Source organism: Ptychodera flava, chromosome 5 (genome assembly GCF_041260155.1).
Source record: "Ptychodera flava strain L36383 chromosome 5, AS_Pfla_20210202, whole genome shotgun sequence".
NCBI classification, from domain to species: Eukaryota; Metazoa; Hemichordata; class Enteropneusta; family Ptychoderidae; genus Ptychodera; species Ptychodera flava.
In genome coordinates this window covers 1,281,905-1,302,334 of record NC_091932.1, presented here as the reverse complement: position 1 = coordinate 1,302,334, position 20,430 = coordinate 1,281,905, and the positions used below count along the sequence as shown (strand labels likewise).

At 36.2% G+C, this 20,430-nt stretch overlaps 1 protein-coding gene across 1 annotated transcript in view; it reads right to left on the bottom strand.

Annotated features, from left to right (window-relative positions):
• LOC139132403 (uncharacterized) overlaps window positions 1-20,430 on the bottom strand; it is a 65,361-nt gene that overhangs the window by 6,738 nt on the left and 38,193 nt on the right. Inside the window, exons 3-4 of the mRNA XM_070698751.1 lie at window positions 17,494-17,555; window positions 12,379-12,486 (exon numbers count right to left, since the gene is read on the bottom strand). Coding sequence (XP_070554852.1) covers window positions 12,379-12,486; window positions 17,494-17,555 — 170 coding nt within the window. The remainder of the gene's footprint in view (window positions 1-12,378; window positions 12,487-17,493; window positions 17,556-20,430) is intronic.

The following is a 20,430-nucleotide window of genomic DNA, read 5'->3' as shown; positions in this document are numbered from 1 at the left end:
TGCGTGTTACTTCAAGTCTTTGGAGACTCCGTCAGTATTAATTTCAAGAATTTTCAAGACCTTCACTGCCATGCTGGATTTACACTGTGAACTTTGTGCAACTTCAAGCCTGCAAGCTTGTTCATTCATCGGACTGACTGTTACAACTCTGAGACTGGAGCTTAATTGCCATCCCAGCTGAGATAAGTAGTCTGTACACTTTTTCAGTTTGTATTTTATCCCTGACTTAGCAATTAGTTTTATTTTCGTAATAAATTTCGTTTTACATGGAAACTGCTGAGTTCACCTTTTGTTTGTTTCCTGTCACGTAACAACTACACTTCATGATATAGTGAAATTTATCTTCTATAAGAGCTTACAAAAATTACAAAATCTCTCTTCAGATGGAATTTTGGGGACTGATCTCCCCACCTCTATCTGCAAATTATGATCAGAAATGCGATATTTTGTCATCAACTTCACCGTGGGTGGAGGGACTGTGTCAACTTCCTACATATTTTGTATTCTTGATACGCATTAAGTAGTCTTTGAGAGAAAAACAAGTTTTGTCTGTACATAGGTTTGTCAGAGGAATGTGTCCTCACATCATTATGTGATTCGTTTATCCATGAAACCAGGTGTTCACTCATCAAATTTCTGTGAACTGTTTTAGTAGTGAGATTAAAGTTGCAAACAGCTGACCAGACGGTCTTCCACTATAAGTATCCAGAATGTATCTGATATAATCAAACCACTTGGAATGCTGCTTAAGCAGTGGTACCGTATATGTAGCACGCAGTATAATTATGCCATCTGATAAAACCAATCTATGCCCCAGTACATGTACTTTTAAGGTAATATTCACCTTGAAAGTGAAAGACTTACACTTTTGCTCAAACTTTCCTCAGTGAAACTTTTCAACCATTCTCTTACCAAAGCAAGTAAGAATAAAAATCAGGGGTCACCGTGCAAACTTTAGTACTTGAGAGACAAATAACTTGCGATTTCTCAATATTTGAAATTCAAAGTGGCCGCCTGCATCCCTGTATACTCTATGAGAAAAAATAAAATTTTCGATTTTCGAAAAACTCAGACAGTGAAAACTTTTCTTTCGCGAAGAGCTTCAAAATGAGCCCCCACAAGTGCTAGGTCAGAAGAAAATTGATGAAATTTGAAGGCCCGAATTTCTGTCCCGAGGTGCATTCTACTAATATTATCATGACATTATAACAGAGAACTGAATGGGATATCTGCCCAAAGGTTCAATACTCTGGAATAAAAAGGACGCGATGCGTTCTACAGACTCAGTATGCCCAATAAGCACGTGATACCGGTACAAACAAGCCCACAAACGCGTATGGTAATACACGTTTTGCGTTCAATGCAATGCACGTGGTCGATTTGAATTCCGGGTTTGGCCTATTCAGCAAGAATACCAGCTCTCGAAGCTTGTTCAGAAACTTCAGGTAAATATCTGTAAAAGCAATTTCGCTAACATCATTCAGAAAATTCTTCTTTTCATTGATCTCATTACCACATATTTCACCTCCATAAGTCATAATAACAGAACCCTATGACCTCACACAGCATATTTAGGGAAACTCAAGTTATTTTAACAAATGATGTATATGTACAGCATATATCTTGCTGTACTTTTCATGAGCAAAGCGAGAGAAAAGTACAGCAGGATATTCCGCATCACTCATTGCTTCCTCCAGTAACTCTGCCCAAGTTGGTAGTACTTTGCAATGTTATTTACTCCTGTATGTTCATTGTTGCATTTATTGCATTTACTGAGATGCAATTCAGTTATGCAATTATGTAATTTTCCCACTTTGTACTGAGAGTACTGTACCTTACAACACTCTCTGATAGTGTACCGGTATGTTGAGTACTAATAAAATGTAAGTGTTAAATGTCATTGAGATAAATTCAGTATCCCTCAAAATGCTGGCGAGGTCATGGGGATTCTGTCATATTGTTGTACATGGAAAGGGAGGGCTGTGCTACCAAAGCCTGCTGTATTAGAACAGAATAGAATAGAGAAGATCTTTATTGAACCATATGCCAGTCTGGTATATTAGCCCATACAATATACAGATATTCAACTTCAAGTTGAACAAGCCAGAAAGAAAGAAATTAAAAAACCTCAAAGTCACTTAGAAATAATAACACTTTCTCTTTTCAAAACAACAATAAATTTTGCCAAATTGTTTGTCATTATTTCAGTAATTGTTTCAGTTAAACTTTGTTTCTTGTCTTTTAAACACAGAATTTGTATTCTTTTTTTGTTGTATAAATGGGCATTGGAGTAGACAGTGTATTTTGTCTTCTCTTTTGTTACTCTTGCAACATGGGCAAAGACGCTTTACTGCTCCCATTTTACGATATCTACCTGTTTCTGTGTTAAGTTGATGTGCACTTAGTCTAAATTGTTTTAGAGAAGCCCTAATACTTAGATTACTGTGCAAAAATGAAAATGATCTGTAGCTTTGGAAGAATAATGAAGGCTATAAATTACTATTCATAGCACCTGTACATATATGATCATGAGACATGAACATTATGTAGGACTCTCAAAGCATATGTTAACCCTTTGAGCGCCAAAGTCAATTTTTGTCGCCCTTATAAAAATATAGCTCAGTCAATTTTTGTCAAATTTTTGCCAAAATTTTGATAAAAAACTGTGGCCAATGAAATGGTGCGCTTATTTGGTCCAAAATTATCTAAAAAGTTACAGAAAAGTTCATAAAAATTGGTAATTTATGTTTCACTAAAATTTTGGTGGGAAAAAATACAGCACTCAAGAAAGCATGCTTGACCAGTGCCAATAATATCATAAAGGCCAAATACAATTGCATAGGCCATTTTAACTGTTCTGTCAAACTCAAGGTGTTTTGCATGAGGCAGTGACTTTTCACAACTTATTGTTCATATATATATTAAAACTTTTTAAATCAAGACATAATTCTATTTTGCTGAGCAACTTGAAACATATGTTAGCAACTTGTACAAATAAGTCTTAACATTTGCTGGTATGAGCGGTTCTGAAAGAAAATTCTTTCTCCACTGGCATAAGTGAATGTCTTCACATGCACTGTGGTATTATTATTATTATTATTATTATTATTAATTATCAATTCTTTATTTCGGACAATGAGCATGTCCATACATATAAATGATTACAGGATTGGGAGAAAAGAATGATACAAAAATGGTAACATAAAAAAAAAATACCGTCAAGGACAGTGTGCTTACATTCGGTTTGAATTGGTAAATTCAAGAAATATTTAAACCAGAAAAACAAGAATGACAAAAGCAAATAAGGTCGGCCACTGAAGTACTGGAGGTCATCTTTAGGAACATGCATATCAACTTCTATAGCAATGGGACAAGTAGATCCTCCATACATAAGCAAATGTCAACAAAAAATTAGCCAGAGAAGCTTGACAAAAAGAAAAGGTGGGAGAGTGGGGAAAAAATAAAGAGTAGGAAAAAATGTATAAGGGATCTGGTAAAAAGTAATGCTACCTCATCAATCTTCTAGCCCCTACCCCCTCCTGAATATCAAATGTTCCACCCCTTACATAAGACCAGCTGGCAGGAAATGTATTTACAACCTTGGGGATATTTTAATTAATGCTACGAGTGCTATCATTCGAATGTAAACAGCACTGAAATCAGTTACAGATAGTGAAATGCCTTCCACTGTGGGGGATTACGACATCTGGAATTATCCTGGATCCAAATTTCTCATCAGTTCTTGTGTGTCTTATATGCAAAAGTTGCAAAAATTGGTTTCGCAATGAAAAAATTTACCTCAACTTTGTTTTCTGGATCAAACTTTTACTACAAATTGATATTAAATATGACAAAATTATGTTCACAGCCTTCGAAACTCTCTCACAACATATCCTGGGTTGGTGTAGGTCATTTAAGGTCACAAACTGAGAAAATTACCTAAAATATAAAAATTTGGGGGTTTCCCAACACTTTGAGCAGAAAATTTATGTAATAACATCCCTCGGGACTTTTGTACCAAATTACAAAGCTATCAGACAAGTAATTTTGAGAACAAGTTTTCTTGACCAAAAATTACAAAATTGTCTTAAAAATACAAATTTGTATATTTCAGGACAATTTCACATAACTATTGTCATCCCTGGACATCTGTACACCAAATATAAAAGCTGTCTGTCCAGGGGCTTTAAAAAGAAAATATTTTTTAAGATTTTTTGACCAAAACTGACAAAAATTGCCCCAAAACAGTAATATTTCCAATTTTGTCCTAATTTCAACAATTTGAAGGGTAATACCCTTGCAAACATCCAATCCAAATTTGAGAGCAATTGGGCTAGCGGTTTCAGAGAAGAATAAATTTTACTTACCAGATATGAACTGTAAATGCTCACGTGTTTCATTATATATTGCAGTTATGTGTAAATTTGAACCTTTGCCATATGTTTGCAACTTCATTGAAGTATTATGATCAACATAATGAACATAATTCACCACAGATTAACTATATAGGTCATTGAGTATTCAAATATGTAATTAGCTGAAAAAAATATTCATTTCTTTGACTGCTGTCATTGTATCACCACTTTATATAGCAAGTGTAATTGCCTTTGGTCAAGTCCTTCAAACTATATATTCCAAACTTTGAAAGCTCATTAGATATGCAAACTATAAATTAGCTGACATGAAAACTTAAATGCAAAATGACTTCCAATATTGATATAACCTGGTATAATCATCAATGTACATAGCATATTATGCCAATTTTGATCAAATAAATCCAAGCATATATCCCTAATTAGGAAAGTTCATTAAATACACAAATTAGGAATTGGCTGAAGCAAAAATGCTTAATGCCTTTCAATACAGTTAGCCTACATAATAGTATCTTTAATGTACATAGCAAGTTTCATCAATTTTGGTCATGTAAATTCAAATATATATCCCTAATTTCAAAAATTCATTAAATATGCAAATTAGGAGCTGGATGAAGTAAAAATGCTTAATGACTTTCAATAATGTCGTATCATAGTATCTTTAATGTACATAGCAAGTTTCGTCAACTTTGGTCTTGTCAATACAGATAAATATCCCTGATTATGAAAGTTCATTAAATATGTAAATAAGGAATTGGCTAAACTTCAAATGTTTAATGACTTTCAATAATGTTCTATTATAGTATCTTTGATGTACATAGCCAGTTTCATCAACTTTGGTCTCGTCAATTCAGATAAATACCCCTAATTAGGAAAGTTCATAAAATATGCAAATTAGGAATTGGCTGATGTAAAAATGCTTAATGATATTTAATAATATTCTATCATAGTATTTTTAATGTACAAAGCAAGTTTCATCAATTTTGGTCATGTAACTTCAAATATAAAGCCTTAATTTCAAAAGGTCATTAAATATGCAAATTAGGATTTGGATGAAGTAAAATGCTTAATGACTTTCGATAACGTTAAATCATAGTATCTTCAATATGCATACCAAGTTTCGTCAATTTTGATTGAGTAAATCCAGATATATATACTCCTAATTAGGAAATTTCATTAAACATGCAAATTAGTAATTATCTTTCAGGTCACCCCTTAATATCTTTCAAAGCTGATATATCTTGGTGTGATCAACATTTGTAGCGAATCTCATCAAATTGTGTGCAGTCGTTGTCAATATATATCCGTTTTTTCTAAAATCATTAATTATGCAAATGAGCAAAAAGTAAGCAAGCCACACCCACCAAAAACTAATCAGTTCTTGCCATTTGCAAATCAAATCTATGTACCAGATTTGATTCTGATCTGATGAGCCGTTTTTGAGATATTGAGTACACAGACAGACAGACAGACAGACAGACAGACAGACAGACAGACATCGCTGCGACATATGCCCACGTGTGTCAACACGTGAGCAAAAAACTGATTTTGATCAACCTGAGGAACCTGTATACCAAATATCAAAGCTATCAGATTAGTATTTTTGAATAAAACTATTTTTGACCAAAAATTCGGAAAATTGCCCCAAAATTACAAATATGAAAATTTCAATTCAATTTTTATAAACTTGACTGAGGTCATCCTGAGGAACATGTATACCAACTTTCAAAGCAATCAGATGAGTGTTTCAGAGAAAAACATTTTTTGACGAAAAACTGAAAAAATTACCCCAAAAATAGAAACATGCAAATTTCATCCCAAATTTTAAAGACCTAATTTAGAATACCTAAAGAAACCTGCACACCAAGTTTCAACCCAATCTAACCAACGGTTACAGAGTTTTAGCAATTTGCAGTGTTTTTTCTTTTTTCCCCTCATTTGCATATTTTTGACACTGACAAGTTCGAGCTATGTAAGCGGTCTGAAATCACCAAAGTGCGCCTGCAAACTGCGCCGGCGCATTTCAAACTGCGCCCCCATTTTGCGCCGGTATATTGCGCCGCCCAAAATGCGCCCTTACTCTGCGCCATTGCGAAGTTTCAATGTCAACCACGGTATTAATAGTCTATTTTGGTTTAGTCAGGCGATTTCAAAGAAATATTCATGTTTTTCGTGGGAAATATGGTGAAATGTGTCACTAAAATGCGGAGGATGGAAGTAATTTTTTCCGACACGTATGTGAAGTATGTAATAACATCACCCGAGAGGGAAGGTAACTCCGAGCCAGTCGAGTGTCATTTGGATCGTAAATCGACCTTTAAATCTGTTTGTAGTTTCTACCCAAACCTTGTCGGTAAATACTTTCACAGGTTAAAAAAGACGCTAAATTTTACTCTCAAACTATTTCGATGGCCAAATATCTCTGCCATTATACATTTCGTAGGGTAACTCTATACTCAGTATATGGCGAGAGTGTCCTGGCTGTCTCAGTGTCTGAATAGGCGGTGCAGCCGTAAACCGAACATTCCATACTCATTCCCTTGTTTGATCGGAACCTCTTGGACCGTAATTCTTGCTCTAATTCTGCGGCCTTTGAATCGTCCAATAATTGCTACTTCCAATTCATGACGACCCCAAATGATAAGAATGCGACTGATTCTGAGACTCTCAGTTCAAAGAAGAGTCAAAGTGCGATCACGTTTGCGACTGAACTTGAGACTCCCATTTCGCTTTGTGATGCACATTTGCGAGTGAATTTGAGACCTGGTCTCAGCAAATGCGACCGTCCTTACGACTGACTTCCTGACGTAAGGTATGTAAGGGTACCGGAAATCGACAAGTGCGAGGCTAAAGTTAGGAGAGCGAATGTGAGGGCTTGAAGTGTACGTGCTCACTATGAAAGTGCGATCGATAGTGAGAATGTGAAGTGAACTCGGACTGTACATAGTTAGTGCTTGTCAGCATTATTTCATCACTTTGGTCGAATGAAAACTTACGATCAAAGTCATTGCTAAAACAGCGATACAATCTCCATGGAAGTACAGTGCTGTGTATCATGAGCGAACCGCTGAGTGAATTCATCATTGAAGTCCCCGATGGAAATTATTGCAACACTCTTATTTCCAAACACCAAGAAGTTGATATATTCGTCTAAATAAAATATGAATGAGACATTCATCTTTACATAATGGAGAATAGAATATTATATCAGACTACGAAGAACATTATTTACCAGGTTTTAAAAATCAGCGAGAGACTGATCGGGCTGGGACGTACGATTCACAGACTGATTCAAAAGTGCTGGTCAAAGTGAAAGGGGACGCCATGAACACTCAATCCCGACGGGTGTTTATATAGTTATGTCAAAAACGGGAGTCACGACCATGATTAGGTTATTCAGAGTCAATTAACCTTGAAACAGACCAAACAATAGCACACAATTACATACAATCTAGTGTCCTGTGACACTATGGCGGGTTTCCGAGTCCCTGTCGCGGTTTGGAAAACGACCTGCTGACAGCTGATGACAAAACACGCTCATACTTTTGATCATAGACCCTGGAGCGATGTTTTGATGGATTTCTAGCTTCCTTACCCTATAAACAACTTGAAACTAAAATGAAAGACGAAAAAAGATCCGTGAACGGACGAGAGATTTCCTGTAGAAACTTCAGATATTTACTGAGGCGGATATCTATTTTTTACATCCATGGGCGGATCATGGCAGAGAAATGGATGGATCGATCGGAGCACCGAGAATATGGCATTTCCCATTTGATTTCCAAAACATCATCGTGGAGTTTCTGACAGAAAAGAAAAAAATTGAAACGACAACTGATATCGTGTCATTTAGTTATTATCGTCGTGCCGTTTTAGAAGATTTTTGAGGACCTAAACGACATCATGTGTTGGTCCATTGCCATGGAATCCTATGCCAACGAAAGGTGGTGACTTTTTTCAAAGTTGAATAAAATTTCCTTTTTGGTTGTGTTAGTCAATTAATCGAAATATTTTTGTTCCCAATTGATCATAAACCCTCGATTCTCCCGTCTCTGATTCCATATTCACTGACTCATTCTTTCTCTTCTTTATCGATCGATGAAAGTAATTTAATCTTCAATACTCTTTGACAGATGTAACATCTTCACCTATATATTGTCATTAGTTTCTAACCAACGTCCAAAAAAATTGGCCCGAGCGTTTGCCAAAGCACATGGGTCTATGATTGCGTGAACGGCCGTACTCTATGCATTGGGAAGATATTCATGTTGCAGTCTGCCCGAAAACAAAACCCGAGGATGTTTAGGCGATAACAAAGGCGATATCTCAGTTGAATAAAACAAAACTAAACTTTTCGCACATCATATTTTTATCTTGGCGTCGATTCGATGTGCGACCATACGCTGATCGCCCATATTCTCCATAAACAGATAAAGCTAGTTATAACAATTCTGCGACAAATCCGTGGTGTTTCTCCCCGTGAATTCGAACGTCCTTGAACCCGTAGCCGCGATCATTGTTTTTTTATGTGTTCCGTGCTTGATGATTGGTAGAATTAATGTATCAAAATTTGAAGACACATGTGACTGAATCCTGTGATTGTTAGACAATTGATGGTGTGTAGGGGCAAGACGGAAAGCAACAATCCAAGGACCAAGCTAGGGAGCATCATGCATTGCATGCTTTCTAACAAAGAGCTGCGTGTTTCCATATCTATATACCATACGAAATCCGGCTTTGACCAATGTTCCTGTCCTGTTTCGGAGGATAACTTTCGAGCTGCGTAACCGATGTTGAGGTTCAGATATCCGAATATCTTTCGTGTTCGAAAGGCTTATTGATTTACAGTGAATACAACTTTTGTATAATTAGTTTACGTGTACATAACCCAGCACACGGGGCAAAGCCAAATACTAACCAATACCAGGTTGGAAAATTTCACCGAGTCGCTCTCATCAGAGGTCGAGAAAAAAAATATGTCGGTATCGTTGCTCCGCCATGTTTATTGTTGTTTGTGCGACTAGTTTGAAAGTCATAGACTTTCTTAACGGTGAAATTCATATTGCCATTCAATATTTTACACACGAAGTCACCTGTCACCTCCATTCGGAAGCAAAACGTTTACACAGAATGTTTTTATAGTGATAACTAGCTCCAGGCCGTGACATGTCTCTAGTTACGAAGAAACTTCGTAAATCAAAATCGACATCAACATTGAGCTGTGATCGTGAAAAATAAAACATCAAATAGCTAAACTTTTTTGGGAGAGAGATAGAGAGAGAGAGGGGGGGGGGGGGTTCTGCAGTCGCGAACTGATCATGGTCTTTAGGATGGATAAATGCAGAGTCGGTTTACACATTTGCGCTGCGCGCTGCACAGATATCGAAAATGTACAGATACTTTCCCGAAATTTGACTTATTTTATAACATGAGTAGAACAAAACCAAAAATATTGACGTTACTCTTCGGATGTTTGACTCGCAAGTTTGCTAAAGTTAGATTACATGTATACTTACAGAAAATGGACGCCGTAGTCTTCTGTTCAAAAAATATATGTTCTTCAACACCACGTTTCTTATGATCGGTGATGTCACATTTTATTATTTTTATAATATATAAATTAATGCACCGATTTCAAACCGTAATTATTTTTTCTTGTCGAATTGAGAGAGTTTTTAGTAGTTCTGTAGACAAAACGATCGGAAACAGCAGAGTATCTTGGCAATGGCACGACATCTACGCCATCGTTTAGCTGCAATATTTGTACAGTTGCAGCCAGAGCCAGAGCCCCGGGTAAGCCGAATTCGGAACGTAATAACGCCAGTTGCAGCGGCGTCGTAGATTGACTGTACCTTTGTCATTTCTGTTGAAGTACACCTGTTATTGCTACAAGCATTGTGGGCTTCATGAAACGTTTGTTTCTCTGTACATGTATACCGGTCTCGCCGTTATATTCAGTGTCGTATAATCTGTTGTTTGCATGTCAACACATTGGCCTGTGTACAACCTCCTGTGGACACTAATCGTGGCCGTAATTTACACAGACATAAACATTCGATCCCGTCCGGGGATGTCAAAGGTGAACGGGATTAACTTGATCCCGGGTATCAAGTCCCTGGCCTTTATGGAGATGCAAATTCACAAATTTTGACTGCTGCTGAGGCCAAGCCACGATACCGCCAAGTGAGTGTAATCCGTCCCATACAAACATAACATGGTCTCGTACCTCCGAGACTCCGTGAAAACATGTCATATCATTTTTCTAGCTGCATTTTTTAGGGCACGGATATTAATATCTACAGTCTACACTGCTAAAGCGTCCTGCTAGTGCTACGCAAGTGCGACTACTCGATGTTGTGACACTCGGAAGTGTTTTGGCGCAGAGTAAGGGCGCAGTTTGGGCGGCGCAATATACCGGCGCAAAATGGGGGCGCAGTTTGAAATGCGCCGGCGCAGATTGCAGGCGCACTTTGGTGATTTCAGACCGCTTACATACCTGCAAGTTCATTTGAACAAATTCACATCTCCATCCCTAGGTGCACCTGTACACCAAATACTAAGACAGTAGGTGCTGCGGTTTAGGTGTTTTTGATGTGGACGGACATACATACATACATACATACATACATACATACAGATATGCAAATCGGATGCAAATGAAATGATTCAGCTCATACGATAACCTCACATTGGTATACCAAATGTGAGCTAATAAAAATTCATTTATGGGTTAGACCATGAAGATATTTCTGTACAGAGAAACTCAGATTGGAAGACTGAATTTATCCATCTACTCCTCAAGTCAGAAGTGAAGTACACAACATATCATACAACTTACGTATAATTAAGTTTCCGAAGAAATTCTTTCCACGATTTGTGAATGTTTGTGCTTCTTTGCTTCAACTACTCAAATAAAGTTAGCATGATACAAAGACATTTCTTAGGTCTTTTATTACTTATTCCAAAACAGTACACACAAGACAGTGACAATGATTCAAATTATTTGATGAGACCTTTAATTGATTCTGTTGTCTTGTAATACACACACATCAGCAAATTAAGTACCTTGTCCATCGCAGTGAAAAATTTTCTCTAAAACATTACATTGTTCATGAAAACTAATAAATTTTACTTAGAGTCCAATTCGTTGTAATAGATGTTTTGTTTTTTTATTTTTGAAAGTAATAGAATCAGAGGTATATGGAAAGGAGAACAAACCAAGTATGATGTTGATGATCTGTCTTTGTACTTCTGAAAAGGTATCACCAAAATAATTGAAATGTCATCATAAATAGTTTTGAGTTTTAAATGGTGCATTAATTCAATATGCCTGTCTTCCAAGGGTTGCAAGGACTCTGCCATGACAATGCAAGCCATTTTAAAAACAACTGACACCCCTTCTAGGGCATTGACAGGGTTACCTTTCCTCTTTATTTTGGAATTAAGGTAGAATGTGCTGTGAAAATGAAAGACTTAAACTTTAGCTCAAACTTTCCTCAAGGGATCTTTCAACGATCCTCTTCCAATATCACGAATAAAAATTTGGGGTCACCTTGCAAATTTCAGTAATAGAGAAACCTGAGCATCCAAGATTCATGGATATCTGAAATATAAAATGGCCACTTATACCCCCGTGTTTACTGTATGGAGGAAAATAAAAATTTTGATTTTTGAAAAATTAAGACAGCAAAAAGTATTGTTTCACCAAGAGCTTCAAATAAGCGCCAACAAGTGGTAGATAAGAAAAGAATTGTAAAGGTTTGGGAATCCTTATATCTGTGCCTGAGGCACATTTGACCTGAGTATAAATTGCTGCCATTCTGAATGATTTCTCCAGGGTCTATGCTACAACAGATAGAAGCTGATCACTTATATGTGTCTGATTTCAAACATTTTACTTACAATGGATGAATTGAATTTTCCATCTGAGCAAGCTTAACATGACAGCCCAATGTTAACATAGACAATACGTATTATAACAATTATCTCAAGAGATTATTCATACCTCTGGCGATGCACCTGGCAAATTGTAATTTTCATAGACATCTCTGTTAAATTCTCTGCTGTGAAGTTGTTTACCGCCAGTACTGCCAGCCTGGGCAACTGCTGTTGTCTAAAAATGAAAAAAAATGTGTTAACTAATAAATGAGATTTGAGGATTCTATTTGCTGCATGAGAGATATAAGTACATCAGTGTTGAATCAAGAATGCTGCCTTGAATCATTTATATGGTATGATGTACATGGTATACCAAAATTATATTCACAACAGCCCAAATGACACGTACCCTTTAAAAGAGTAAAGTACAAAGATGTGGCAACGTGAACTTGTGTGCAAATATCTTAGATTGTTTTCAAGTTTTAAGCCGCAAAGTGTTTAAGCAACAATTTAAGGTGGAGCTGTACGTTGCCAACACAGTTTTTTTTAAAGGAATATTTCTCATCTAAGGTGACATTTTAGGAAACCTCCTCATACTATGTATTTTCAAAAAGCAGAGAAAAATGTGACGTGTTGGGTGCAGGCTCCCCCTTAAACTATTTGATATTACAATACTTGATGATGACTTTAACAGTAAAGTGACTGACAGGTTGATGTACGCGTACGTGTTACAAACTTCAGAGATTCCTTTTGTGATCATCGAATCTCTTCATTATACGTTGACTGATGTATGTGTACCGTGTTACATGCAATTGCACAGTCCCTGTTCACAAGCAGACTGTTAGTAAATTTATTAAGTATGCAAAATAATCAAAAAAGCTTAGCTCACTGAGAAATGGACTTGCAGAGGACGCATGAAACAAAATTATGTTCATAAATTCAAAAGGACCTGCTAAAGATTAATTTGACTCTTATAAAGCATTTTGTGTTTGGTCTTCTTAAAGACAGAAAGGATATTCTTAATTAAAGGCAGAAAGCTATGAAAAATTACATACTATTAGGGACAATTTAAATTGTGTTGACTGATAAACAATGATTGCATGGGTATACCTCTGTCTCAAACCAATGATTGCATGGGTATACCTCTGTCTCAAACCAGACAAACCAATGATTGCATGGGTATACCTCTGTCTCAAACCAATGATTGCATACCTCTGTCTCAAACCAATGATTGCATGGGTATAGTTACCTCGAGATCTGTCTCAAACCAATGATTGCATGGGTATACCTCGAGATCGGCGAGTCGCAAAACCCGGATCGAGACGAGACGAGACAAGACCAAAATGACCCCTCAGGCCAGGTGTTGTAAATACATCATATATACAACACTACAGAAAGCTTGCAGTTTGTTGAGAGTGTCAAAGATTGATGCACAAAGCAAGAGATAGCACAATCAACGATTGGAACAACTGAAAAAAGATTTGTTGAGGTTGATGTTCAACTTGAGTTCAGTGTAGTGGAATATATGACACACAATTGTAACGTGCGCAACCCATGAACTCTACTGTTCTCCCGCTCTGATCATTTCACTGTTTGTCTGAACAACAAGAACAGAAAAATAATTAAAATACAAATGTACATTGTTTCGTAATACTGACACGGAGATTTCATGTAGACTATAACCGTCATCAGGTATATCACCTTCCCTTATAAACCTTTTTTGAGGGTCGCATTATTTTGACTGATAGCTTTGATCACTAGCATTTTCATGGCGTCACCGTGACCCCCATGCGTGCACGGTAATTTTCACATGGCGCTCAATCACGATCAACATGATCAAAGTCGCGCCACCGATGTGCCGCTCGGCCGGTGTTTTTCAACACCTATGTACATGCCAATTGATTAATGTAAACTCGTCAATCAACACGAAAAAGTCTATTCAGGACTAAAAACTATGTTGATAAGGCTATTTTTGGCTGCAGATGTCCCATGCCAATGAATATACACTGAACTGTCAAGCGGGGCTGTCAATCAAGGGTGTCGGGAAAAATCTGAAGCGTCACGGCATTGTAGCAAACGTCACGGTGATCAAGGCAAGCATCACGGAGACGTGATGCTTGAAGGGCCTAGGGAGAACACTGCATACCATTTCTCTCGCTGTTCCCTTGCGCTGGGCGTAAATAATGAAGAAAGTCAGCGTAGAACTTTGATAGTAAACCTGAGCTCTAAAAATTATGAAAGGTCAAAGTGTCCGCTTTACACAACCCTGCGCGCATTTATACCATCATTTTGAACAAAAAAGGGTAACAAACAATATACGAGGCGCACTGTACACTCACAAATATTTCTTTGACCTCAACTCTTTAGAATATTTAGAATTTCTGAAAATGAAAATGAACGAGAACTTTATTTATTGAATAAAATGAAGGTTTATTTTTTTCCCATGGCATTTATACAGATGCTGCCTATGTGCAAAAAAAACGTAACTTTTCTATCAGTAATATAGGAGGTCTTTGGTCTCGTCTCGTCTCGGTCCGGGTTTTGCGACTTGCCCTCGAGATCTGTCTCAAACCAATGATTGCATGACCAATGATTGCATGGGTATACCTCTGTCTCAAACCAATGATTGCATGGGTATACCTCTGTCTCAAACCAATGATTGCATGGGTATACCTCTGTCTCAAACCAATGATTGCATAGGTATACTGTCTCAAACCAATGATTGCATGGGTATACCTCTCTCTCAAACCAATGATTGCATGGTTATACCTCTGTCTCAAACCAATGATTGCATGGGTAACTGTCTCAAACCAATGATTGCATGGGTATACCTCTGTCTCAAAGCAATGATTGCATCCGTTAATACCTCTGTCTCAAACCAATAATTGCATGGGTTAATAGTCCTCTGTCTCAAACCAAAGGGAACTCTGAATGAACAACACTAAACATTATAGAAAAATAACAAAATGCAAACAAGCGACCTAGCGGCCGATATAGCTCCGCTGTGTTTATGTAGAGAATAACTATTTTTGACACATGTTGATGAAGAAGGTGGAAATCTTTGATAGCTCAATGCAGTGGCCAGAAAAAAGTGGCTAAAATAGCTGAAAAAATACACAATAGAACATTTCATTGTACTTTGAATATATCACATTGGATCATCCCCAAGAACATGTCAACCAAAGCTATCCGATGAGTAGTTTTTTGGAGAATAAAATTTTCTGACCAAAAATGGCAACAATCGCCCCAAAAAAAACAAAATTTGCAGATTTCATCATAATTTCAAAAGATCAAATTTAGTTCATCTATAGAAACCTGTATACCAAATTTGAAAGCTGTTGAACAGTACTTTTTGAGAAACACATTTTTTAACCAAAAATGGAAAAAATTGACCCAAAATTCAAAATTGCAGATTTCATCATAATTTTCAATAAATATTATTTAGTTCATCTATAGAAACCTCTATACCAAATTTCAAAGCTATCAGATGAGTAGTTTTGGAAATACACATTTTTTGACCAAAATTGGCAAAATTGCCCCAAAAATACAAAATTACAGATTTCATCAGAAATTCAATAAATATTACTAAGCTCATCTGTAGAAACCTGTATACCAAATTTCAAAGCCATCAGACCAGTACTTTTTGAGAAAGACATTTTTTGACCAAAAATGGCAAAAATTGCCCCAAAATTACAAAATTGCAGATTTCATCATAATTTCAATAAATATCATTAAGGTGATCTGTAGGAACCTGTATACCAAATTACAAAGCTATCAGATGAGTAGTTTTGGAAATACACATTTTTTGACCAAAAGTGGCAAAAAATGCCCAAAAATACAAATTGCAGATTTCATCATAATTTCAATAAATATCATTTAGTTCATCTGTAGGAACCTGTATACCAAGTTTCAAAGCTATCAGATGAGTACTTTTGGAAATACACATTTTTTGACCAAAATGGCAAAAATTGCCCCAAAAATACAAAATTACAGATTTCATCAGAAATTTAATATATATTACTTAGTTCATCTATAGAAACCTGTATGCCAAATTTCAAAACTATCAGACCAGTACTTTTTGAGAAATACATTTTTTGACCAAAAATCACAAAAATTGCCTTAAAAATGCAAATTTGCATATTTCTGCACAATTTGAACAAATCTGAATTAGATCATCCCTAGGGACATATGTACCAAATATCAAAGCTATCTGACTGGTAGTTTTGAAGGAGAAGATTTTTAAAGGTTTTTTTACCAAAAATGAAAAAAATTGCCTTAAAAATACAAATATGCAAATTTCACCACAATTTAAACAAATCTGTCTGAAGCCACCCTAAGTAAACTGCCCTAAGTAAACTGCATATCAAATTTCAAAGCAATCAGACAAGCAGTTTCAGAGAAGAAGATTTTTTACCAAAAACACCAAAAAATGCCCCAAAAATACAAATATGCAAATTTCACTACGATTTGAACAAACTTAAGTGAGGTCACCCCAAGTGAGCTGCATATAAAATTTCAAAGCAATTGGACTTGCGGTTTCAGAGGAGAAGGCAATTGTTGACGGACGACGACGGACGACGACGGACGACGACGACGACGACGGACGACGACGGACGACGACGGAAAATCAACCTATTTGATAAGCTCCGCGTCGCTGACAGCGGAGCTAAAAAATGGTTGAAAAATAGAATAAACAAAAACAAACAAGTAAACAAGCAAACAAACAAATGATTGATGGATCAATTGTGAGACTTCCATCAAACAGGCTATTTGCCGTGCTATGGCATGGTCCTCCTCTCTATTAAGAGGACCATTTATCCATAGCAAGGTGAATCTAGTCTGGTTTTTGCTTGTTTACTTCTTTGTTTTTGTTTAATTGTTAATAAAGTCTCTCCAAAATGAAACTGAAATTTTAAAATTACAAAATAAATGAACTAAATTTTGAAACTTTTTAAACATCTTTCCTGTCTTGCAAAGATTATTTGAGACCTGCAGGGGTCAAGAAACTTTCATGATCTCCTTCATTTTTAATTTATCAAAAGAAATTACATATTTTGCAACAAAACTGAAAAGTTATTAACCAATCAGTTGGCTGTTTACATGAAGTAAATTTACAAAATTCATTATGTGAAACTAAACTGAAAATCAGAAATACTGTGGTGTTCTGTTGTATGGGATGTGATAGATGAGGTTACACTTAGTGTATGTAATGATGTGAAAGATTAATTTATATCATTGATACCGTCTTTGCTTCATCGCTTTTTCTCTGGGCAAGTACCTTCTTTCTTCTCTCAGCAAGCTCATCTGCAAAAAATAATGTCATGGAACTTAAATTTTAGCAATTTGATCCTAAACATCGATTTAATGCAGACCTGCTCATCTATTTTTGGTTTCGCTCATTTAATTCATGTCCCATGCAAAAATTACATAATATTTTGTTATCAAAATACCTCAGTGATGAAAAAGTCAAGATGATGTGAAGAAAATCAGCATTCTCATTGGATCCTGATCAGTGGTAAAGCCCTGATCAACTCTGCATTCCTGACACATTTTGGAAGTTTATGTTATCTGATGTAATCTTCCTTTTATTTGCCCTTATTTTGCACCCCAATGGTAGTCACCCATTCTTCAGTTTCTTCATCGTGTAATATGTTCATATACAAGGAATATGGGGTTGGACTAGACTTTTCCTCACAGCTATTTAAATATGGACCCCCCTTTCCCACTGTATAGTCATACTATAATTTGTAAATGTACTCATTTTCATTATAAGTATTACTGAAATAGAGAACTCAATATCAATAACTAGGAAACATTTTTGAAAAACTTTTATGGGTCAGAGATTATTAATATTAGCAATTGCCACTGACTGATTCCCTGTAGCATCTGATTTCCTGTACCATTAGTGTAATTTTTTAAATGTCAAGAAAGTGAATCTCGGGAAAAATTTAGAATTTACATATGAATTACTATTTCTGACAGTCAGTGCTTATTTATAACAGCATTGCCAATTACATATGCATGTTGATTGCAAATCAGCCACATAATACAGTCCCTACCAAGCTGCCAATCAGCCATACAATGACCAAACCATATAAGACCAATCAGCCGTGCAATATACATGTATACCCATAATGACCTTACCATATGAGGCCAATCAGCCATGCATTATGTACCCATAATGACCTTACCATATTAGGCCAATCAGCCATAGAATATGTACCCATATAATGACCTTACCATATTAGGCCAATCAGCTATGCAATATGGCCATATAATGACCTTACCAAAAGCAGAACCTGTGCCTTGATTGTAATGCATGATTTGTCATTTTTGCCTTCAGCTATTTCTATTTTATGAACACTACAATAACATTTCACTTAGATAAAGAGAAGGAAAAAATCGGAGCTCAAAGAGAGAAATATTCAGTCCATTTATTTTGAAAACCAATAATACAGGAATGATAGTATTTTTTTAAATAAATCTCAGTAGAGCAAATATGTTTCAGCAAAAATAAACTGAACATTTTGCACATACGATCAGTGGAAATGGCAACTCTGAACTATTCAAGGATTATCTTTCTACCTTAATTCATCTAATAATAATTGCTACTTTAAATATGGTCCATGTATACAAAGTTGTATAATTCTTATCAATATATTGGAGATTATTGCAGAAAGTACTTGTGAGCAAATCACAAAATATTTTTTATAATTTACTTGCAAAAAGCCCAATATGGTATTCAGCTTGAGTTAATCATTGATGACCCTACCAGTGTCTATTCAAATCAGCCCAGTCATTATGATGACTCTACCAGTGTCTATTCAAATCAGCCCAGTCATTATGATGACTCTACCAGTGTCTTAGCAAATCAGCCCAGTCATTATGATGACTCTACCAGTGTCTATTCAAATCAGCCCAATCATTATGATGACTCTACTAATACCAACGTAAAGTTGGCGTCATCCTCATCCTCATCCTCAGCCTCAGGGGTCACGCCAAAATGAGGATGAGGATGACGCTACAGCGTCAGCTTCACCAGCGTCAGATCCGATTATTCCCGAATGCGTCTGATGGAATGATAAGTGTAAAAACGACTTTAAAAATGTGCTCCAAGTTTCATATCACTGTAAATGTTAATCAAAACACAGTGGGGTTTGTATTTCATAATATTTAGTAACCTCTCCTCTTAATATCCGTTTCTCACGATGTAGTTATAACGCAACATTCTTAGCCCTTAATTTCCTTAAAGTTCAAAGGTTGTGTTTAATACTTTGACTTTTCAGGCCTCAAGTCATAGTTTATATACCAGTTAATTGTTTTATATGTCCTCTGAATAATTAGGGCTTTCATATCGCCTCTCATGGTGGCGATTTTTACACATTTCGGACCACTTATACCTTTTTTTGCACCAATTTTTGGAAAATCTTAACACAAGATTTGAGAGGATACCAACAAACACATCCACGGATCCATGGACTGAAAATTACGAACATTTCCAAAAAACTAGTCTGTATGAGATATTCTAACGATAAAATATTACCTGCGAACCAGTTTTACGATTCAAAAGAAAGTTGAGAAAGAATGGTGTTGTTATTTTCTTAAGTTTTGGGCGAATTTATCATTTATCCGTCATCGGGTAGCGCAACTTCGGCAATCTTCGGATACGGCGCTGATGCTGACGCTGAGTAGCGTCATTTTCAGCTTCAGCTAGAAAGGTCACCTGAGGCTGAGGATGAGGATGAGGATGATATCGATGCCAACTTTACATTGGTTCTACTAATTTCTATTCAAATCAGCCCAATCATTATGATGTTTCTACTAATTTCTATTCAAATCAGCCCAATCATTATAATGGATCTACCATTGAATTTCTATTCAAATCAGCCCAGTCATTATGATGACTTTAATTTCTATTCAAATCAGCCCAATCATTATGATGTTTCTACTAATTTCTATTCAAATCAGCCCAATCATTACAATGGATCTACCATGATTGAATTTCTATTCAAATCAGCCCAATCATTATGATGACTCTACTAATTTCTATTCAAATCAGCCTAATCATTATGATGACTCCATCAATTTCTATTCAAATCAGCCCAATCATTATGATGATTCTATTAATTTCTATTCAAATCTGCCCAGTCATTATGAATCTACCATTGAATTTCTATTC